Consider the following 21,935-nt stretch of genomic DNA (forward strand, 5'->3'; position numbering starts at 1 on the left):
GGTCATGCATTTCCAAAAAAATTTGTCGGGAGTAAAGGAAGACGTTTTTGTCCGACTTGGTTTGATCAATATGCTAATTGGTTGGAGTATAGTGTAAAAACGGATAGAGCCTTTTGTTTGTGTTGTTATTTGTTTAGAGATAATTACGTATGACAATGTGGAAGTGATGCTTTCGTGACAAATGGTTTTTCGTGCCCCCTACAACTTATTTTTCTGCATCCGCCACTGATTGGCCTCATGTTCATTTCTAACTCATTTATGTCTCTCCCCAAGAGCACCATTATAGTTATAAATGTTTGTCAAATGTTTCCTATCAACCTTACAAGTGCTTCATTTCCTAACCTCAAGTTTCCCATATCTATAACCATATATGTTGAGCACCACTTCAACTAACTTAATTTATAGTCATTTGAATATTCACTAGCCCATGAGATAATCCCCTATCTGACCATACCTTACATGGACCATTCATTCTCATCCCATTTTCTAAAAAGGAATACAATACATCACCAATAATTCGATCATGAGTTTTTATAATAGCAAATTACTCCAATATGAATCTTATGTTGCATTCATATTCTTAATCCCATGATTCAAGCTTGGGTTGTCACATATCCTATTTTGCTTAAACCATTTCTCTTTCATAAAAAAAAACCAAACTTATATACCCTTTTACCCCTTCACTTAATTTTAGTCTAGGCTAATAGTAACCTAGTTCACCCAATTTGGATCCCATTAATACCCTCCCAGTTTAAGCTTAGGCTATCACTAACCTAATTCCCTTAAACTAAGGCTTTGATACCAACTTGTAACACCCTCATTTTCACCATGAGTTGTGTCACGTCATTCTCATTAAATAACAATAAATAACCCCAACATATAGTGGCTAATAAAGCCTTATTATAGCGGAAGTCTTACAAATTCAATTAAAATTAATAGCTCAACGCTAACCCGTCCCAAACCGGGTTACATTACAAAATGAGTTTAAACATAAATCTAAACATCCGAAATATAATGATATAATTATCTAGAAGAGAACCTCGCTCTTGTCCACCCTTGAACCTCTTGCACCTGAGATGCATATTAATAGTCAGCTTTACAAAGCTCGGTGAGTTTATGGTTTTTGTGCACAATCATACACACCTCATCATGCATAAAACAAACAATTCCCCAAATAAAATAATATGCACATTTGTTTCAAACCCTTTTGAAATAATAATGAGATCTCTTAATTTCCCGTCGGGTTAAGGTCTTACCGTCATCGGCACTTCCCCGGGTTACACGGCTATCCCTTGTCTGATTACCCCTCCCTAGGATGTGCCATCCCTTATGACTTTTGACCCCTTCCCATACCCGACAAAAATATTAACCCGTTTATAACATGCTAATTAATGTTTAAAAACACGTAAACAAATAGCATGCAACCCACAATGATAATTCATATACATGTAATAAACCCATAAACATGTACATAAAAAAATAATGTAATGCTCAAATAATTTGTACGTAAGCATGCATCCCAATTAAAATCTCATGAAGACTCACCTTAATAGCTCTGCTTAGCTAAACCTCGTCCCTGAGTAATATCCTATAACATGTAATTGTATTTCAATATTAGAGTATTGACTTTTCCCCAAAAAAATCAACTCAAAAGTCAAATGGGTCAACCTTAGGGTGGGCATGGTGAACGGGTCAACCCCAAACATACCTCGTCGCCATATACCCCCATCTCCAATGGAATTTTTCATATCCAAAATAAATTACGACGTATTAAACCCAACATTTAATTATATATGTCTCTCGTTATAAAAACGTCCGATCCCACCATTATCTAGTCACAACTCCCGAAATAAGTTACTAAATTATTTCTTATAATTTAAATATGRAAATCCAATTAATTAATAATCTTTACAATTGATGTCCAAATATTGACCAACTTAATCGAAACATCCCGATTTATTTCGATTAATCCAAGTAAATCAACGAGCCTCAAATCTCTTTTTAACAAATCAAAACAACTCGAGTCTAACCGAACTCGACCAAAACAAGTCGGTCATGGCCTAAACTTGGTCTAGTGTCGGCCGACTCAACTCGACGCCCGGCCCAACCCGGTCGCACCCTTGGTGCGGCTATCGTTAACGATTTTCGTTTGAGATATTTTTTCCGATCATTTTTCACCAAACTTTTTACAAAATCTTATACATAATAATAATCCCAACTCGAATCCAAATTTACAGCCCCAACGGTTCAATATTAAACTCGTATTTTGAGTTTTTGTACCCGAATCTCGTCGAGCCGCCGCCATAGCAGCTTCTAGCCTAAACCGCTTGAAGTACAAGTCATTATATCCCACGAGACTTGTACCAACAGAAAGGTAATTGAAAAACGAAGCCAACCATATATTATACATCAATTTTGGTTGAGTATTTTACCTCCAATAGTCGTTTTTGTGCGGAATGACCCTATGCCGCTTCAAACTCGATATCTCTTTCGTTTCTTGATGAAATCTCGAAATTCCAAAGACATTTACTTCCTTACACCCTTAGGAACGTCTCCACAAAATTTCAGCCGAAAACTCCAATTTATAAGCCGTTAACCATCTCTAAAACAAGAAAAACGTGATTTTGGGAAATGATTTCCCAAATCTCATCACTTCCAAATTAATTTTCTACTTTTGGCAGAACTAGTCCCTTTTGATTTTCTTTTTGTATTTTCATTCCAAATCAATTAAATACAAAATGTTTCATTTCCCTTTTTATTAATTTTATTTATTGCAATAAAATCATATTTTTCGAGTATCGACACTTTAATCCCGTATGTCGTTACTATTTAAATTTTAACCCTTAACATTTATTTATTTTACGAATCATAAATTTTTAGGTTGTTACAATTATTATTTCAAAAGGGTTTGAAACAAATGTGCATATTATTTATTTGGGGCATTGTTTGTTTTATGCATGATGAGGTGTGTTTGATTGTGTACAAAAACCATGAACTCACCGAGCTTTGTAAAACTGACTATTAATATGCATCTCAGGTGCAAGAGGTTCAAGGGTGGACAAGAGCGAGGTTCTCTTCTAGATAATTATATTATTATATTTCGGATGTTTAGGTTTATGCTTAAACTCATTTTGTAATGTAACCCGGTATGAGACGGGTTAGCGTTGAGTTATTAATTTTAATTGAATTTGTAAGACTTCCGCTGTAATAGGGCCTTATTAGCCACTATATTTTAGGGTTATTTATTGTTATTTAATGAGAATGACGTGACATAACTCATGGTGAAAATGAGGGTGTTACAACCATCGAACACAGGAACCATCAACTTTTCCTCACTCATAGTGTTTCTCCCTTTTGATCTTAATTCGCTCTGATACCACAATGATAAACAAAATCACAGGTATTTCTCACTGAACTTCGATACATTAAGAAATGCCAAAGCTGGCTTTAAATACAAGAGCATAACCAACTGAAATAAACAAACTAAGCTAGAAAACAAGAAGAATACTAAAAAATGGAAATAGCATAAGACTCGGTCTATCACGTGTGCCACTTCACTTGAGTTGACTCAATCAACTTTATTTGAGTTTACCGCTTCAACCAACAGACCCCCAACTTAACTCCATCAATCCCCTCCAAAGATCAGCATACATATATCACTAAATGTAATCCAACCATTTTGGGAAGAAGGATGATAGAAACCTGAGAGACAACATTTTATTCCCTAAAATCCACCTTTGAATTTCATCAACTTGAAGAAAAAGTTCTAGAGAACGCCCTCTCCCTTACCTTAGAGTGAAGAGCCTCTGCTACCTCCTCACCGTTAGGGAATTCCAAATATACCTACATAAACGTAGAAAGAGAACGACATCAACCATAATGATGAAAGATGTCAAAGGTTAGCATGTAAAATGGAGAGAGACGACTCTCTCTCTCTCTCTCTCTCTCTCTGTCCGTGGAGAAGGAAAACGGCTTTTAAAAGAACATGAACTATAAAGAAGGCACTCAACGGGAAAAAAACATAAAGTTTGATAAATCAATAAAAGACGGAATCTTGGATTAAGAAATTCGCATTCGAGACTTGTTAGTCAAACCATGTTGTTGAGATTCTTTCCAGATCATGTATAACTTAAAAGAATGAAGTATTATTGTGCCTAGGATCCTACTCCTTTTGAAGTTGCATACATAGGGTTCTTTTGGGAATATGTGATTGCAGCAGGTAGTGTAGTGGCAAACCATCAAAGTTAAGCAAGCATTCGTAAACTTGTGTACATCTTTTGGAGGATGAACATACATGCTTGATGAAGGATAGACCTTGGGTCAGTGGTGTGATGTTGGTCGTTGCAAAAAGAGGTTGTACCCATCGCCTTTCTCTCTTCTCTCACTGGACTGGCTGATTTCAAACAGCAAGTCCCACTATTTTCTTAATCTTTACAAATGTAGATTGCAAAAGAAAAAATCTTAGAAATGCATTTTTTCGGACCAACTCATCCAACAACTGACATTAAACATATGAACTATCTGGAGAAGAAAAAGAAACCGTAATTGCAATGCCTCTGTAGCTAAAAAGTTGCAATTTCTTCTTTTAAAACATCTTGTTTTAATTAATTACCATGGTCGTTGTTTGTATAGCTAAATCTTGGAGTTAAGATGAACTTTGTACATGTTATTAGATTTTTGTAGCAAATCATTGATGAACACATAAATGTGGATTAAAATTCAAGTTTACATCAAATATAAGTTACCTTGTACCACTACCAAGAGTTTTTGATTCTGACATATCTGCACACATGGTTTCAATTTTTGATGATAACTTTTGTAGCATTAATTTTTGTTGTGTGTGGTTAAGTTTTTGTCCGAGATATTAAAAGAAAAATTAAAGGAAAAGGAATTTAATATGGATGCTGCTGTAACTTGTAAAGAAGATTTATTTAAATTGATAGGATATACTTGTAAGAACAGTGGACCATTTGGTTAGAAATAGAATCTAAATATGCTGAAAATAATAATATCTTTAGTCCTTGTCGTCTCCCTAAAATGGATATTTAAAAAATCCACTACCAGAAAGGAAATTAAAGCAAATCAATGGTTTTCTTGTACGTGTAATGTAACCGTATCTATTACAAAAATATAGGGGATGCCATGGAGGTTTGACGGTGGCGGAGGCGTGGAGCATCGCAGCGGCCAGCCTTTTGAGATTGGCGAAATCGGTGGATCATCTTCTTGGTGGAGATCTGGAGGCTTGTTATATCATCTATGTATATCTGTCTGTTCCTGCACTCTTGGCTGCAGAAACCCTGGTCTCCTTTGTACATATACACGTTTTTGTCAAGGGAAAGATGCTTGTGGCAAAGAAAACAAGATTTAAGAAAACAATAAGAAGAAGAAGAAGGCATTTGATTCCGTTGGAAAATGGGTTTGGAATTGGAACCGGAACCGGAATGATGGTGGGTAGTAGTAAGAATCTTCAAGCCAACAGGTTTTGATTCCATTGAAGCTGTGTTGCAGCAGGTGGTGGTGGTAGTGTCATCCACTTTCCATTTACCCATAGAGATGAGATGAGATCAGATCATTCAATTCTTTTTTAATTCTCTACCTGTTGGTTGGTATATTTGCAGGAAGGAATTGAAAGGGAAAGAGAGAGAGAGAGAGGGAGATGGAGTTGAAGAAAAGAGTGATGATGGGTATTTAAAGAGAGGAGACATAAACATTAAACAGTGTGTGTATGGTCACAAAGCATTATAAAATCAATGAAAAGAGAGCATGTTTATCATATGCTTATGCTATGCTGCTTTTCCTCTCTTTTTGTCGCTTTAGGGCCTTAATTTTTCAATTCTTTTATAAAAATAATGGGTATATTTGGATCAAATCTTATACATAAAAAAAGATAGATACGTATGACCAGGGGCGGAACCCCATAGAGGCCTTTGGGGGCCATGGCCCCCCCGCTTTTATACTTAAATACTATAACTAAGCTATGAAAAACATCTACATTAGTAGCTCAGTTGGCAATGTTGCTCAACCTACAAACTAGAGGTTGCTGTTTCAAATCCCATCCCAAGCAATGTTTTTGCACTTTATATAAGTTATTAATATTTAATTATATATATTAGTTTTTATATAATATATTAATTATATGTAAATATAAGTTTTTAAAGTAAATTACACCGGTATTACTATTTCTCGGTTAATACTTTGAATATTTAAGTTTTTAGAGTAAATAATATAATATATTAATTATATGTAAATAATGTTTAAATTGATATTACTATTTTCCTGTTAATACTTTGAATGTTTCGAGTTTTAATATTACATTAATCAATATTTTTTCTAAAATTTAATAGTCTAAAAACAAATCATTTGGATTTACAAATTTTTACAATAATATAGCATCTTCAACATATTCTTCAAAAAAATTCCAAAATGGATAATTAAAACTCTATTAAAACYARGCTCGAGCTCCCCRCCCCAGCCAATCTCCCATTGGCAGGAAAGTCGTTTCGATCCAATCCATTCTTGGGGTCAAATAAAGACAAAAAATGATATGTCAATGACCTATAAACCATTAATATCAAGGATTCTTAACGGTGTGAATATGATGAAAAAAAAATGATTCTCTCTCATTGTAATCAATTTTTGTTTACACTCTCTCATGTTTTCTCCGTTTTGGAGAATTTTGGAGAGTATGTTGGAGCAAAAATATGCCTAAAATCTCCATTTTCTCAATTTTGAAAAATCTATTAAAGATGCTCTTATATTTCGGCCCCCCAGACTACAACGGTTGTGTTCCGCCCCTGCGTATGACTCTCAAAATTGGTAAGAAAAACATTTTTATGTAACCGAAAAATATTTTAGAAAATATGAAAGATATTTTGTAGGAAGGGTCGGGTTTATTTATCATCACCATTACTAATTAGTTAACCGAAACTAATTAATTAGGTTGAATACGACAGTTCTTCCAAAAAATATATATATATATTTTATTTAAAGATTTTGATATATGTAAATATTTGATAAGTATTTTCAATGAAAAACTCATGTCAAATCAATAACAAACCAAAGGGCTCTAATTAATAGTAATTAATTCACCAATTTATAATATAATTTGTAACGCCTTAATTATTATTATAAAATTTTGATCGACAAAACCCATTAACCCATTCATATAAAATGTTTGGAAACGTGCCACTTGTGGTGGTTTATGACTATATTACAAAAGTTGTCCACCAGATCTGTGTAAACTTGGTTTTCGTCCATAACTTTTAGAAATTATAAGAACCATCATTGTGATTTATATTTAGTTACAAATATCATCCTTGGCCATTCACGCTTCGTTTTACGTTAATGAAATTTGGTAACTTTGCATTTCGTTTTATCTTTCTTCCAATATACATAATTGTAATTGTAAAGCACAAGTGTTTAAAACATTGAAAAAACACCCTACATTAAAGCACCACTAATCATTAACTCGATCCTCCTCATCACCGGCACCTTTACTTCATCGTTACCCCACCTTATCTGGCATGTAACCCCTCCACCTAAACCCATAATCCATGCCTATATATAACTTTGTATGCCGCTCCCATTATCAATTAATTGAAGCTTCGAGATATTGGGATTTGTTTTGATATTCCATGTCATATATAAAAAAGTTGTATGATCGATATATATCCATTGCTTTTGGTTCTGATAGAAGTTCACATAGGCCATAACAAAACAATAGGTTTCTACAAACATCCATCACCAACGTATATGTCGGTTGTCATTCGAATGGGATAAAAACACGAAAATCACATAAATTAAACAATAATATATTTATCATTCAAATCTTAAATGCATGATTATCATCTTAACTCGAGGGTTTGAAGTCGAATAAAGCTTAGAAATCTTCTGATGATTTTAGCAATTGTAACTTTAAATACAATATGTTTCATATAAATTATGTTCTATATTGCAACAAAATTAAGGTGGAGTTGGCAATGTGAATTGGGGTTAATTTTAGGAAATTTTTTAAGAGTTTCAAAAAAAGTTGGTAAAATAATTGAATTGCCACTCATGTGATGAGACTTAACGACACACAGGGTAACAGACGTTAGGATCAGGGATATTTTTCGTAATGAATTGTAAACCACATTGATGGTGGTGCTTGTAAATTTCAAAAGTTAGTGACGGAAAACAGAGTTTCCAACAAACTCTAAGGAGGATTTTAAAATTTTACCTTTTTGTTATCATACACGCACATGTAAATATGATATTAAATTAAAAACGCGTTCAAATTTGTTTTTAGCATTAGACATTTGAAAGGAGAAACAATCTATCCAAATACCATAAGCTTTGTAGGTGAGTTTGAATACAATTGATTTCAAATATAAAATTATTTGAAGTTAATACAAGCTTCAATTGATTAGTGATTTGTAAGTTAAATACTTGTATGTTTATGAAAAGATAGGAAGGAAATGAATGGAAGTGAAAATGAAATACAAGTATAAACATTGTTATATATATATATATATATATTTAGATTTGCATTGTGAGTGATGTACTAGTAACTACAATACAATACAATACAATACAATGTTTGTGGAACGGATAAAAAGTAATGAAAATGATGTGTTATTTTACATTAATTCATTTAAATATTGAAAAATCAAAATAATCATGAGGTATGTTGATAATGTAATATGTTAAATTAGATTGAGAAAATAATTGCAAATATATAGACATTCAATACATGGATAAAAATGAATAATTTGTTTGCTATCAAAATTAATTATAGAAATAGAGAGATTTGTTGTTGATATTATTAGGGGTTACATCAAGATTGTGGTCCGCCATTTGCATGCATATTGAGTATTGAGTATTGAGAGATGTTATGTGAGCAAATGGAAATTTGTGTTAGAAAAAGATAATGTTTGTATGGTTGTGAATCAAATATTATATTATACATGTATATATATATGTATTATCAAGTGTTGTTTTTGTAATATTTTAGAAATAAAGGAACATAAATTATAATTATAGATTGTAAAATGATGAACTGAAATAGGAATAGGAATAGGAAGCTAAGCCTAAGTTTTAGATTGTAAAATGATGATAATAAGTTTGAGTTTGAGTTTGAGGCCAAATAGTAATTACAACTAAACTCACCTTCCAGTTCCATTGTCCACAGGAGTAGAGTAGAGTTAAGTTGGGACTTTTCTTTTCCATATTATTTTATGAATGAATGGAAATTGGAACCACATAAAAATCATTTAAAAAAGAAAAACTATTTGAGAACCAAAGATTGCTTTTAGACTTGACTTCTTTTATTTTAAAATGTTTTCATTTTATGTTATACCCTTTTCCCCATCCCATTATGAGTCTCGCGTAAATTTTTAGGAATTTATTTTGCTCTTCACAAAACAAAATACGTGTTATTTATTCCGAAGAAAAAAACCTTAATCCTTGCTCAACATCTTCTTTTTGTTTTTCTCCTCTACAATACGTACATCCGTCTTTTTTCATATTTTTCTCTATATTCACGAATCATGACCATCTCATCAAATATAGTCATATTTATTTTAAATATTTGTAATTACTTATATATATAGTATTAATTCTTTACAATTTCAATCATGACAATAAAAATAATTAAAATCCATAAAATAAATTTGAAAAGTTGTATAAAATAACACACTTTCAGATATATATATATATATATATATATAAATGATAAATTAAGTTTTAATTATGTAGCATAATGAAACAGGAAGAATTGGCCCGGTCCGTTGCGTCCGTGATTGATATATGTATATTTCCGACCGACCGACCGACAGACCGGCCGACCGCAAAGCATTGGAACAAGCGGTGAAATAAAAGTCGTCTTCTTCTTTTCTACAGCTTCACTCTCCGAAAACCCAATTACAATTTCATACAAAAATCACCGTCTTTCTCTTCTCCCAAACCTAATTTTACCTTTCCGGTATGCGATTCACGGTTTCCTTCACTTGCTGTCACAAACTCTCCATTTTCTCTTTCTAATCCTTGTCTTTTTCCCCCTTTTTCTTTCAACTCTTGGGGATCTGATTGTGATTCTTGATTCTTATCCCATGCTAATACAGCTTGCATCACAGATTCATGCTTTCTTTTCTTAAATATTCAATTTTACTTCTCTTCTTCTTCAAATCTTTCGTCTTTCCATCTTTGATTGACCTTTTAGGATTCCGATCCAATTCAACCCATGATTCTTGGTTTCTAACTAATCAAATTCCGTGTTCAAAGTTGACGACACAGATTTTGGTTAGCATTGTCGAGTGAAACTTCTTGTTCGTGGTTTCAAATTGTTCGCTTGGTGACTCAAGTGATCAATCTCAACTGAACAAGTTCCATACGTGATAGCTTGTCAGAAATCGCCATCTGCACAGGTTTGATAAACAAAATAAGACGGGATTCCTTCAAATTGTGTTTTGTCAATTAGAGTTGGTGGCTTGCCCCCAGTAACTGGATTAGGTTTTCTTCATCCCCAACCTTGTATTCAAATCAGATGTGGTCTGTAGACAGATGAGTATTTCGCAATGACTGAGATAAAGAGGATTGCTTGTCCATGGATGCATCGGACAACCCGTTATCTGATCTGGTAGGGGCATTGAAATCATGGGTCCCTCGGCGGTCCGAGCCAGCTAATGTGTCGAGGGACTTTTGGATGCCCGATCAGAGTTGCAGGGTGTGCTACGAGTGTGATTCCCAGTTTACCTTATTCAATCGAAGACATCACTGCAGATTTTGTGGCCGTGTTTTCTGTGCCAAGTGCACTCACAATTGGGTTCCTGCATATTCTACTGATTCAAATATCATCAGGGAAGAGTCGGGGAAGATCAGGGTCTGTAGTTACTGCTTCCAGCAATGGCAGCACGGTTGCTTGGCTACCTCTGTTGATCATGAGATCCAGGTCACCAGCCTGGATCTCAGCACTTCACCATCCGCTGCCAGTTACATCAGCACCAAATCCAGTGGCACTGCTGACAGTAGCTGCATAACCTTTACATCTGTGCCAAATTCAGTCAGCTCTTATCAACAGAATCCTAATCATTCTGGACTTGGTCCTTGTCAATCTTCAGTGATGGAATCAAATCTAGAAGAGCAAAATGCAGTAGCAACAATGAACGAGGAAGTCCTACTAGACGGGGTCACTCATTCTCCTAGCCAAGTTGGGTTTTGCATGAACAGGTTTCTTTAATTTCCCACCACTTTTTATTTGCATCATCATAATAATGGCTATCTAGACCCTTTCACAGTTGAGCCATGAAGCTTATGTCGAATTCATGATATGTTGCGGCATTTCATGCGCCTATGAAGCTCAAAATGTCATCACATGGTTTCTTGCATATGATTTGTGTGTTGACAGTTTTTGTAGTGGCTATGTGTACGTGAAACTTGAGACGATGGTAAGCTGTCAACATAAGCATTCACTCGGGGACCATGTTCCTCAAACGTGCATTATAAAATATATATGGGTTAATTCACATCGCACAAGCATTTCCACTTTTTATGCCCAAGTAATGTGTAGTGTAATGTGAGCAGAACCATACAGATGCATAAATGCTGTTCAGTTGCTTCTTTTACTTTTTGCATTCGACTACATGAAGGATTCATGGACTTACATGTTAGTGACTCTTGAGTTACATAGCGTACTCTTCCATTCTCTTTTTGTCATCTAATGATCAGTGTGCCACTTGGAAGACCGTCTTTTGCAAAAGTAGTTTTTTTTTGAAGTGTATAAAACTTCATGCTGTATTATGTTTTCACGTTGTATGGGGAATCATCTTGCAAGATCTTAATGAGGACCACTAACCGTAATGATGTTATTGTTTTTGGAGCAAGAGTTTTCACTTGGATAGCATTGTCAGTTCAAAAAATAACATGGACTTGGTGGGTCAATGTGGCATATGCTTATTTATCACTCTTGGGTTAAGTGGTTAATTATCCTTGTCTTCCACTGACATCAGGGGTGATGACTTCAACGGCGAATTTGCTTATTCAAGCCATCTTTCACATGATAATGCGTATTATGATGAACTACAACTGGATGATGTTGGCAATGACTATGGGTCTCGTAAAGTGCATCCAGATGGAGAAGCTGCTGATGTCAAAAGTGCAAGCAGCTCTTCATTACAAAACAGTTTCGATTCGAGGTGCTCTGAGGGAGTCCAACAACTTGAGGAAAAAGAAGATGAACATGATGTTAGTGATGAATGTGAAGCATCTTCGTCTTTATATGCTGCACAAGACATTGATGCTGAACCTGTGGATTTTGAGAACAATGGTATCCTATGGCTGCCTCCTGAACCCGAAGATGAAGAAGATGAGAGGGAAGCTCTTCTATTTGATGATGACGATGATGATGGGGATGCTGTCGGAGAGTGGGGATATATGCGCACTTCAGGCAATATGGGAAGTGGGGAGTTTCGCAACAGGGATAGGTCAAATGAGGAGCACAAGAAAGCCATGAAGAATGTAGTTGATGGACACTTCAGGGCTCTAGTATCTCAGTTGTTGCAGGTTGAGAGCCTCTCTGTGGGTGAGGAAGATGATAAAGATAATTGGTTAGAAATAATTACATCCCTGTCATGGGAGGCTGCATCATTGCTAAAACCAGACACAAGCAAAGGTGGTGGGATGGACCCAGGAGGTTATGTGAAGATTAAATGTTTAGCTTCTGGACGTCGTACTGACAGGTAAGAGTTTCAGTGATACATATGTTTGAACATCTCTTCTCCTCAACACTACCCTAAGACACTCGCCTCACCCAGTCACCCTCAAATCATCTGGATATTTCAGTTAAAATGTTAAAAACTGTTTGCAGAATTGTATATGATCAACTGACAGACACACATGATTTTTTACCTAATAGTGCATTTGTCCCAGATTGTTTCTAATTGGAACACCGGATTTTTGTTTTTAAGAACCCAGAAACTATGGTAACTAAGTAGGTTACTTAAATTATTCGAGGCAAACAGGCAGGGTATGCTGCTATTATAGTGTAAATCCGTCTTCACAATTTTCATGTTTGGAGCTTCTACAGGGTCAGTTCGACTCTTTACTTCCTTATTGGCAACGCAGTGAAAATGAATAATGCAATTTTGATGTTCCCATTTACATAAGCTCTTTACCCATACATGTCGGGTATCTTATGTTACGGTTATAAATAACAATATCTTGACATGAAAGTCGTTGTTCTAGAAAGAGTTGAGTGGAGTTGGTCGGCTGAACGACCTTCTAGCGCTTAATCGCCTAAGCAGAGATTAAGTGGACTCTTTAGCAGTTCTTTTTGATATATAAACTTTATTCTCAGATATCTAAACATAAGAATTAAAAATTTCATACTATGTCATTTTGATATTTAATTAATTAGTTAGAAAGGAGTTGATGATTACTTCCAAGTAGAGAAAAAATGATGGATGACCGTTGGTTGAGAAAATGGATGAATATTGGTTTAGAAGGCGATTACTACCTGCTTAGTTTTCTGAAATTCTCATTACAACAAAACCACGAAATGAGCCCACTATATTCCATCCCAAGGTGGGGTCTGGATGTTGGGTATTACAAAACCTGTCCTCTACCCCAAGGAGTAAAGTGGCTGTTTCCGTGAAAATTCTCATTTCAACAGTTGGTTGCTAACAGAAGCAGTGGTGGTGGGGGGGGGGACCCTAAATAATAGGAGCAATAGGGGAATGCTTAACACTTAGGAGGTTGCCTAAATGGAATATTATAGAAGACTAATAAAAATGGATGTTGTTTATGCTTCTAGTTTCCTGTTGACTGTAGTATGTCAACGATGTAACTAAATGCTCAATGCATGAGTTTTGTGATTTGAGATCGTTGATATTTATATATGCTTATATTACGAATTGTTAAAACTGACATATAATCATCAATATGGACCCATAATTTGGTAGGTGTTTTCTTGGGGAACATTGGTAATCACATGTTATAGTCTTAAAAGGGATCAAGGTAAATGCGTTCTATGAAATTGAGTGCGTGATATTGGTCTTTGAGTTGATGAGGTTTGTGCTAGAGGCTTCATGATATCGATAATTTATTCTCTATGTTCGTTTTTCACAATTTTCAATTTTTTACCATTGTCCTATAGAGCGTGCCGTTTAACTTAACCAGCATACACTATCCAACATAAGGTACTGCCTTTGCTGACATACTTGAACCCAGTATCATTTCTATCCTCATTAGCAGTGTGATAAATTAGCTATGTACTGTAGGTACTTCTAAATTAAGTTTGATCGTTGCTACTCTCTTTTACTCCTCCGTAATTCTAGACTTAACAGCCTTACTCGTAACTAAGTAACTAACACTAAGTATGATATGCACTGTTCAATTACTGCAACACCATTATGATTTATGAAGTAGTATATACTACTTCATAAAAGAAGGATAACTGTTGCATGAAGACTATTTATGATTTTCCTTTAGTTGGATTTTAAGTCGCTGATTAGTTTGAGATAAAAGGCTCATTGTTGGCTAAATTATTTGCTTATGGGGGATCTACACTTGTTTGTAAACATTATTTTCATTGGTCTTTATTCGATATTTCTATGTACAAAATGTTGACATTGTGTTTTTGGAGTATATTGTATGCTTTACTGGTTTGTTCTCTTTTGTATACGAAATAACTGTCATGGCATATGTTAAAGGCCCTCGTTTATGAAAGACCTATTAAAAGAAGCATGCATCCAAACTTTAGTGCCAAGGACATCTTTGCACTTAGCAGCCCTTGGGGTCTTGATTAATTTGGGGGTTATTATTCATCTTTGTACTTGCTGTTTTATTTTCCAATTATTTCTTCAATTAAGAAAACGAGAGAGAACTAAAATAATAGAATAATCATTCTAGGTATTCTCTCTCTTAGCCCATTCGGAAGGATTTCATATTGTAATTATCCATGATTGTTTATGTCTCTAGCGTGACCACTGATGAAATGTGGAGGGAAGTGGGGTAAATAGTTGATACTACCGGAAGAATTCCTCTTTGGATAGTAGGTACTTCAGCTGGCATTTTTATGATTGGTTTAGTAGGCGTTTTCTTTTATGTTTCATATTTCGGATTGGGTTCATCCATGTAGTATAGTTGGATGAATGGAGTTGTAGATATGAAAGCGTTCAGAGTTGACAGATTTCTTTCTTTGTTTGTCTAATCATGCTCAATTTGCACAGAGAAGTTAGCTCATTATTTGCATTTTGGTGTCACATAAGCATCAGAGTAACATAAATTGACTAATCACAACAAAAATACTTTAATAGTGCTCCCCACGGTTGTGTCTAGATCAGTCTTAGAAGTCATTATCATGCCTATCTTTTCCCATAATAAGTATGTTCATATTGAACTGCATCACAGTTTTTCTTCCTCACCACAACAATTTTTCCTTGTTCTTTCGCCTTCTTTTTCCTTTTGTATGGGCGTTCGCACTTTTCTTTCTCTTGTAACGTTTTTTTGTTTTTTCAGTATGGTGGTCAAAGGAGTTGTTTGTAAGAAAAATGTGGCTCATCGACGGATGACATCAAGAATAGAGAAGCCTCGATTCTTAATTCTTGGAGGGGCTCTTGAGTATCAGCGGATTTCTAACCTCCTATCAAGTTTTGATACTTTATTGCAACAGGTTGCAGTTTTTTCCTTTCCTTTTTAATCCTAGTGTTGGTTCATTCAAATCTACTACTTTTGTGCAGTGCTTATGAGAAGGTGTTTTTCTTTCTTTACCTTTTGCCCATGTGGTCACTCTTTCTCTGTGTTTAGGAAATGGATCATTTGAAGATGGCTGTAGCAAAGATAGACGCACACCAGCCTGATGTCCTTCTGGTAGAGAAATCAGTTTCACGGTATGCGCAGGAATATCTTCTTGCGAAAGACATATCCCTTGTATTGAACATCAAAAGGCCACTTTTGGAGCGAATAGCCCGCTGCACTGGTGCTCAGATAGTTCCTTCAATTGATCATCTTTCATCTCAGAAATTGGGGTACTGTGATATGTTCCATGTTGAAAGGTTTCTAGAAGAGCATGGAACTGCAGGCCATGGTGGAAAGAAATTGGTGAAGACATTGATGTATTTTGAAGGGTGTCCAAAGCCTTTTGGTTGCACTGTAAGTGATTGCCGTTCGATAGAAGGAAATGAAAACTTCTAGAATAGTATGCTGTTTTTGGTGCTGGAAAGTTTTGGAGGTTCTCATTATTATATAATGCCAGACAGCAATGACAAGTTCTTTAGAATCGTTTGTCCTGGTTAGATTTATTTATGCATGTGTTGCAACTTACAGTTTGTAATTGTTTACCTCTTCATTTTCTCAGATATTACTCAGAGGTGCCGGTGGCGACGAACTGAAGAAAGTGAAGCATGTTGTTCAATATGGAGTTTTTGCCGCTTATCACTTGGCCTTGGAGACCTCTTTTCTTGCTGATGAAGGGGCCTCACTGCCAGAACTTCCCTTAAATTCTCCACTGACAGTGGCACTTCCTGACAAGGCATCAAGCATTGACAGGTCCATTTCAACAATACCTGGTTTTACTGTCCCTCCAATCGAGAGGTCCCAGGGGCCTGAGAAATACGTTGAAGCACAAATGTCAAACAGTGTCCCCATGTCAGATGTGTTTTCTTCTATTATGAACCAGAAGTCGGAAGCGATGCGGTTACCAGCTGGATCTAACACTCGTAACTATCAAAACATACAACCCACTTTCAAAGTTGACAGCTCTGCCACATCTATGCTCTCAAACTTGGATGTTTCAGATGCCACTGGCGGTGAGCTTGCTCCTTCTAATGCACCTTGGGAGATGGGTACAATAGGAACAAAGAATACCTCTGAAGCAATAACTTCTGCATCCAACAATGGGAAAGTTGTTGGGGCTGATGCCACTGCTAATGGCTTTGAGCAACCTCAGGCACAAAATTTGCTTCGAGGTTCACAAATTAGTGATGGCACCGAAAATGTTGACCAAGGTACTTCAGATGGATTATATCTGCAGTTGGATGGGAAGAACGGTAAGGAGGAATCTGCTTCTTCAAAGGAAGAGTTTCCTCCGACACCATCAGATCATCAGAGCATTTTGGTATCCTTGTCATCCCGGTGTGTGTGGAAAGGGACTGTTTGTGAAAGGTCCCATCTCTTTCGCATAAAATACTATGGGAACTTTGATAAACCATTGGGACGCTTTCTTCGAGATAATTTGTTTGATCAAGTAAGCTGAATCTCTCTCCATCCCTTCCCCCACGTAATTTATGTGTTAGTCATATGTTAATGATTTTGTCTTGGTGCTAGTTGCATTATGACATTCTAAGGTTACGTAAATTCTTCTTATTTGCCAGGGTTATAGATGCACTTCATGTGAAATGCCTTCAGAAGCACATGTACAGTGTTACACCCATAGGCAAGGCACCCTCACCATATCTGTGAAGAAGTTGCCGGAGTTTCTTTTGCCAGGAGAGAAAGAAGGTAAGATTTGGATGTGGCACAGGTGCTTGAGATGTCCACGGATTAATGGTTTCCCTCCTGCAACCCGAAGAATTGTGATGTCAGATGCTGCCTGGGGTTTATCGTTTGGAAAGTTTTTGGAGCTTAGTTTTTCTAACCATGCTGCTGCCAGCAGGGTTGCAAGCTGTGGCCATTCTCTGCATCGAGACTGTCTTCGTTTTTATGGGTATCCCTTCATCTTGCTTTGAGACACTTTCTTTGCTCATGGCATATTAATAGTTGTTCCCTACTACAAAAGGTTTGAGGAGAATGTGCTATTTATATTTCATAGGTATTTGTTGTGTATTTATGCCTAAAACATTTTATTTGAATGGGAATAAATCATTATTGAACTCGATAGCAGTTAAGGTTTGTTTAAGACTATAAAATTATAAATGCTCATTACCCATCTTTCTGGTGATCAATTGGATGCAAAAATGGGAAGGAAATTTGCTGTGACATTGGGTACTTATTGAATTTCGTAGTTTCTTCTCCATATTCCATGTCATAAACGTTCTTGTTGTGCATGCAGCTTTGGCAAAATGGTTGCCTGCTTCCGCTATGCATCAATCAATGTCCACTCCGTCTACCTTCCTCCTCCCAAACTTGTTTTCAAATATGAGACTCAGGAGTGGATACAAAATGAAGTGAATGAGGTTTGATAACAGAACTATGTGAGTTTTGATTGCATCAAATGAAATATGTATTCTAATTGTTTGCATGAGCAGGTTGTTAGCCGGGCTGAGCTATTATTTTCAGAAGTTCTTAATGCCCTGAGCCAGATGGCAGAAAATAATTTTGGGAAGAGTTCAGTTAATAGTACCACCAAAATGCCACCATCAAGACGTCAAATAGCAGATTTGGAAGAGATGCTACAGAAGGAGAAAGCAGAATTCGAGGTGACCTATGTTTTATTTTGTTCTATTTTGCCAGCTTGACCAATATAGATGGTTATACAAACTTTTGGTAGATGTGCGTTTAACAACTGATATGCTCTTAACTGAAACCAAATAACATTATGAGTTTATGTCAGACTGTTTTTTGTAAAACAAAATATATTACTATGAACTACTTAAGCAAGGAGGTGATTTTGATGCTGTAATATAATACTCCATGCATGCCCACGAAATTGCCTGCAATTTCAAAGTCGATGAAAAATTGATAACTATACCAAAAGTACGTGTGCTTTAGTAGAAAAAGATTCATGTTGAAGAATGTAAAGCATTATAATGTAATTAAACTATTGGCAAATACAAGTTTGGCATTCAGAGTCGAATGGTGATAACGAGCAGAGAATGGAGAGGAGTCCTCTGGAAGTTTCTAAGAACACGATATAACAGAGGAGGGAGGGGGAAAGTGCAGCATGGGTTTCCTATAACTTGCATCACAAGTTACATGAATATGATCACACAGTTGCATTGTACTGTTGGTGTTTATTTATGACTTTCAGTGAGCAATAATTCCGTTAGTGTGGGCCTTTCATCTATTTTATGATATATTTGCAGGAGTCACTTCAAAAGATTTTAAATCAGGAGGCGAAAAAAGGCCAACCCGTTGTTGATATTTTTGAGATCAACCGATTGCGAAGACAGCTACTCTTCCAATCTTATGTTTGGGACCATCGACTGGTGTATGCAGCTAGTATCAATATCAACAGTCCTCGAGGTGATCTGAATGACTTGAAATCCGAAAATGTGGGTAAACTAAATGAGACACTTGTTGAAGTGAAATCACCTGTTTATTCATGCAAAGATTCAGATGTTAGTTACACTCTTGATATGAAGCGAATACACAGCCAAGAAACTGGAACAGGTATCATCCAGCCGGAAGTGATTGATAAAGAGACCAAGGTTTCAGTAGATTCAAGTCCTAAAAAAGAAAATCGGTCTAGCCTTGGTGATGGTAAAAATGACTCTGACAATTCTGATCCACTAATATGTGATATAGGTATCCATAAGGCATTTTCTGAAGGCCAGCTCCCTGTTATGCCAAGTTTGTCAGACACCCTAGAAGCTGCCTGGACTGGTAATCACCCAGGATCTGGAGTACAAAAGGATACTCTATCTGTATTGTCTGATTCAGATGTGACAGATTCTTCAGTGATGGATAAGCTGGATAAGGGAGATCATGGGGAAGAACAAGGCTGGACGAAGTCATCACTTCCATCTCCTGCATTGTCTACAAGAGGTTCTGAAAGTATAGATGATTCAATTAGCTGGTTGAGCATGCCATTTTTAAACTTCTACCGCTCATTGAATAGAAACCTTTTAGCGAGTTCTCAGAAACTTGACACGCTTAATGATTATAATCCTGTCTACATCTTGTCTTATCGGGAATCAGAACTCCAGGGTGGTGCTAGGCTGCTTCTAGCCGTGGGCATCAATGACACGGTTATTCCGGTGTATGACGATGAGCCCACAAGTATCATATCCTATGCATTGCTTTCCCCTGATTACATTTCCCAGATGTCTGGTGAGTTTGAGAAACGAAAAGATGGGGAATCTATCTTTTCATCCCACTCTGCTGATTCAGTGATGTTCCAGTCATTCAGCAATTTTGATGAAATAGGACTGGAATCTTTTAAAAGCGTTGGGGATGAGAGTATATTATCCATGTCAGGATCTCGTAGTTCCCTGGTTTTAGACCCTTTGTTATACACAAAGGCTTTACATGCGAGAGTTGAATTTGCAGATGATGGTCCTCTTGGTAAAGTAAAATACACTGTGATCTCTTACTATGCAAAGCGTTTTGAAGCATTAAGGAGGATGTGTTGCCCTTCTGAATTGGATTTTGTAAGGTCTCTTAGTCGCTGTAAAAAGTGGGGTGCCCAAGGTGGTAAGAGCAATGTTTTCTTTGCAAAAACCTTAGATGACCGGTTCATAATCAAGCAGGTTACAAAAACCGAGTTGGAGTCGTTTATCAAATTTGCTCCTGCATACTTCAAGTATCTATCTGAATCAATTGCCTCTGGAAGCCCTACATGCCTGGCAAAGATTTTGGGCATTTATCAGGTATTTTTTTTTTCGGGGGTTGGTTTTGTTATGCAACTCAAATTGAGTAGCTTGGTTGAAAAGTTCATTTGTTGCCTTTATCTTGTAAGGTACTCGGATGATAGGTTTGTCGAAAATGGCATCAATGTCAAGTTCTTTGTGGTGAATTAAAGCACGTAACATGAACTACATCATAGTCCATCCCAAAAAATGCAATATTTTGTAGTTTGGGTGTATGTTTCCTCTTTTGGGAAGATCCACTTCCAAATTACCTATTTACACGCACGCAACCATTACGTATTTACCTAATTTTTTCCTTCGTAAAGTTGATTTGGTAGTACCATATTCTGAGTTGTATTCAATCACCACCCATTCTTTTTCTAAGACGGTTTATTGGCTTTGTCACTGTATACTGTATAGTAAAGGTTTGTATGCCCATTAAAATCATTTTGGGTTTTTATTGATATGCAACACTGTTTCCTTGGAATTTTGTGTAAAGGTCACTAAGCAAATGAAAGGGGGGAAAGAATCCAAAATGGATGTGCTGGTTATGGAGAATCTTCTCTTTGGAAGGAATTTGACGCGGCTTTATGATCTTAAAGGATCTTCTAGGTCACGGTATAATCCAGATTCCAGCGGGAGTAACAAGGTTCTACTGGATCAGAATTTGATTGAAGCGATGCCAACGTCTCCGATATTTGTTGGAAACAAAGCAAAGAGATTGTTAGAGAGAGCTGTCTGGAATGATACTGCTTTTCTTGCTGTAAGGATCCTGTGCTGTTTGAAAGTTGTACTTATCTTGTCATCTTCTGGTTAATGAATTGAATTGAATTGAATTGAATGAATGCAGTCAATCGATGTGATGGATTATTCTTTGCTGGTTGGGGTAGATGAAGAAAAGCATGAACTCGTTCTTGGGATCATCGATTTCATGAGACAGTATACTTGGGACAAGCACCTAGAGACATGGGTGAAGGCTTCTGGCATCCTTGGGGGGCCGAAAAATGCATCTCCAACAGTGATTTCACCCAAGCAGTACAAGAAGAGATTCAGGAAAGCCATGACCACCTATTTTCTTATGGTCCCAGATCAATGGTCGCCCCCTGCTGTTGTACCAAGCAGGGATCCTTGTGAAGACAACGCCCAAGACTGATGGTTTGCATTTGTAGTAGTCGTCGTAATAGTATATTTTGATGATTGCATTTTCAGATATAGTGTTTTAAAGTTCATTTTTGAGCAGTAAAAACATGAGAGAGAGAGAGAGGGGGGGGGGGGATTGGTTTGTTATTTGTTGAAAGAAAAAGGCTGTTAGCCATGAAAATTGTTGTGGGGGGTATTATCAGCAAGTTTTTGTACATGAGTGTTTCTCCTACTGCATATCATAGTACCCTTAAAAATTCCAATTCAATATATATAAGCATTTCCTGTCCTGTTATGTTTTTCTTATATTTACTA

General features: G+C 36.3%; 1 protein-coding gene and 1 long non-coding RNA gene across 6 annotated transcripts in view; both read left to right on the plus strand.

The window, feature by feature from the left end:
• The window catches only part of LOC112510783, an 8,408-nt gene extending 5,280 nt beyond the window's left edge, over positions 1–3,128 (plus strand). The window contains exon 3 of the long non-coding RNA XR_003069057.1: positions 3,038–3,128. This is a non-coding gene — a long non-coding RNA (uncharacterized LOC112510783). The remainder of the gene's footprint in view (positions 1–3,037) is intronic.
• A 6,740-nt stretch (positions 3,129–9,868) lies between these two features.
• Positions 9,869–21,911, plus strand: LOC112511773 (1-phosphatidylinositol-3-phosphate 5-kinase FAB1B-like). Of its 5 annotated transcripts, none has more exons than XM_025117522.1 (12): positions 9,869–11,205; positions 11,985–12,713; positions 15,493–15,646; positions 15,781–16,125; positions 16,331–17,218; positions 17,346–17,677; positions 18,023–18,146; positions 18,219–18,389; positions 18,996–19,962; positions 20,182–20,501; positions 20,980–21,243; positions 21,331–21,911. In XM_025117522.1, exons 1-12 carry the CDS (start codon positions 10,583–10,585, stop codon positions 21,631–21,633), a joined length of 5,220 nt encoding a protein of 1,739 aa, XP_024973290.1. In that variant the 5' UTR covers positions 9,869–10,582; the 3' UTR covers positions 21,634–21,911. The 5 variants fall into 5 exon arrangements, with proteins under 5 accessions (XP_024973290.1, XP_024973287.1, XP_024973289.1 ...); XM_025117519.1 differs by having other exon boundaries at positions 18,996–19,515; positions 19,582–20,501; XM_025117521.1 differs by having other exon boundaries at positions 18,996–19,302; positions 19,438–20,501.
• The last annotated feature ends 24 nt before the right edge of the window (positions 21,912–21,935 follow it).

This window comes from Cynara cardunculus (assembly GCF_001531365.2).
Source record: "Cynara cardunculus var. scolymus isolate 2C chromosome LG 4, CcrdV1, whole genome shotgun sequence".
Classification (NCBI taxonomy): domain Eukaryota; kingdom Viridiplantae; phylum Streptophyta; class Magnoliopsida; order Asterales; family Asteraceae; genus Cynara; species Cynara cardunculus.

Coding starts and splice junctions, on each gene's coding strand:
- LOC112511773 (XM_025117518.1), top strand. CDS start 10,583: ATGGATGCATCGGACAACCCGTTATCTGATCTGGTAGGGGCATTGAAA. Junction 17,678..18,022: donor GACTGTCTTCGTTTTTATGG/GTATCCCTTCAT, acceptor TTGTGCATGCAG/CTTTGGCAAAATGGTTGCCT. Junction 18,390..18,995: donor AGGAGAAAGCAGAATTCGAG/GTGACCTATGTT, acceptor ATATATTTGCAG/GAGTCACTTCAAAAGATTTT.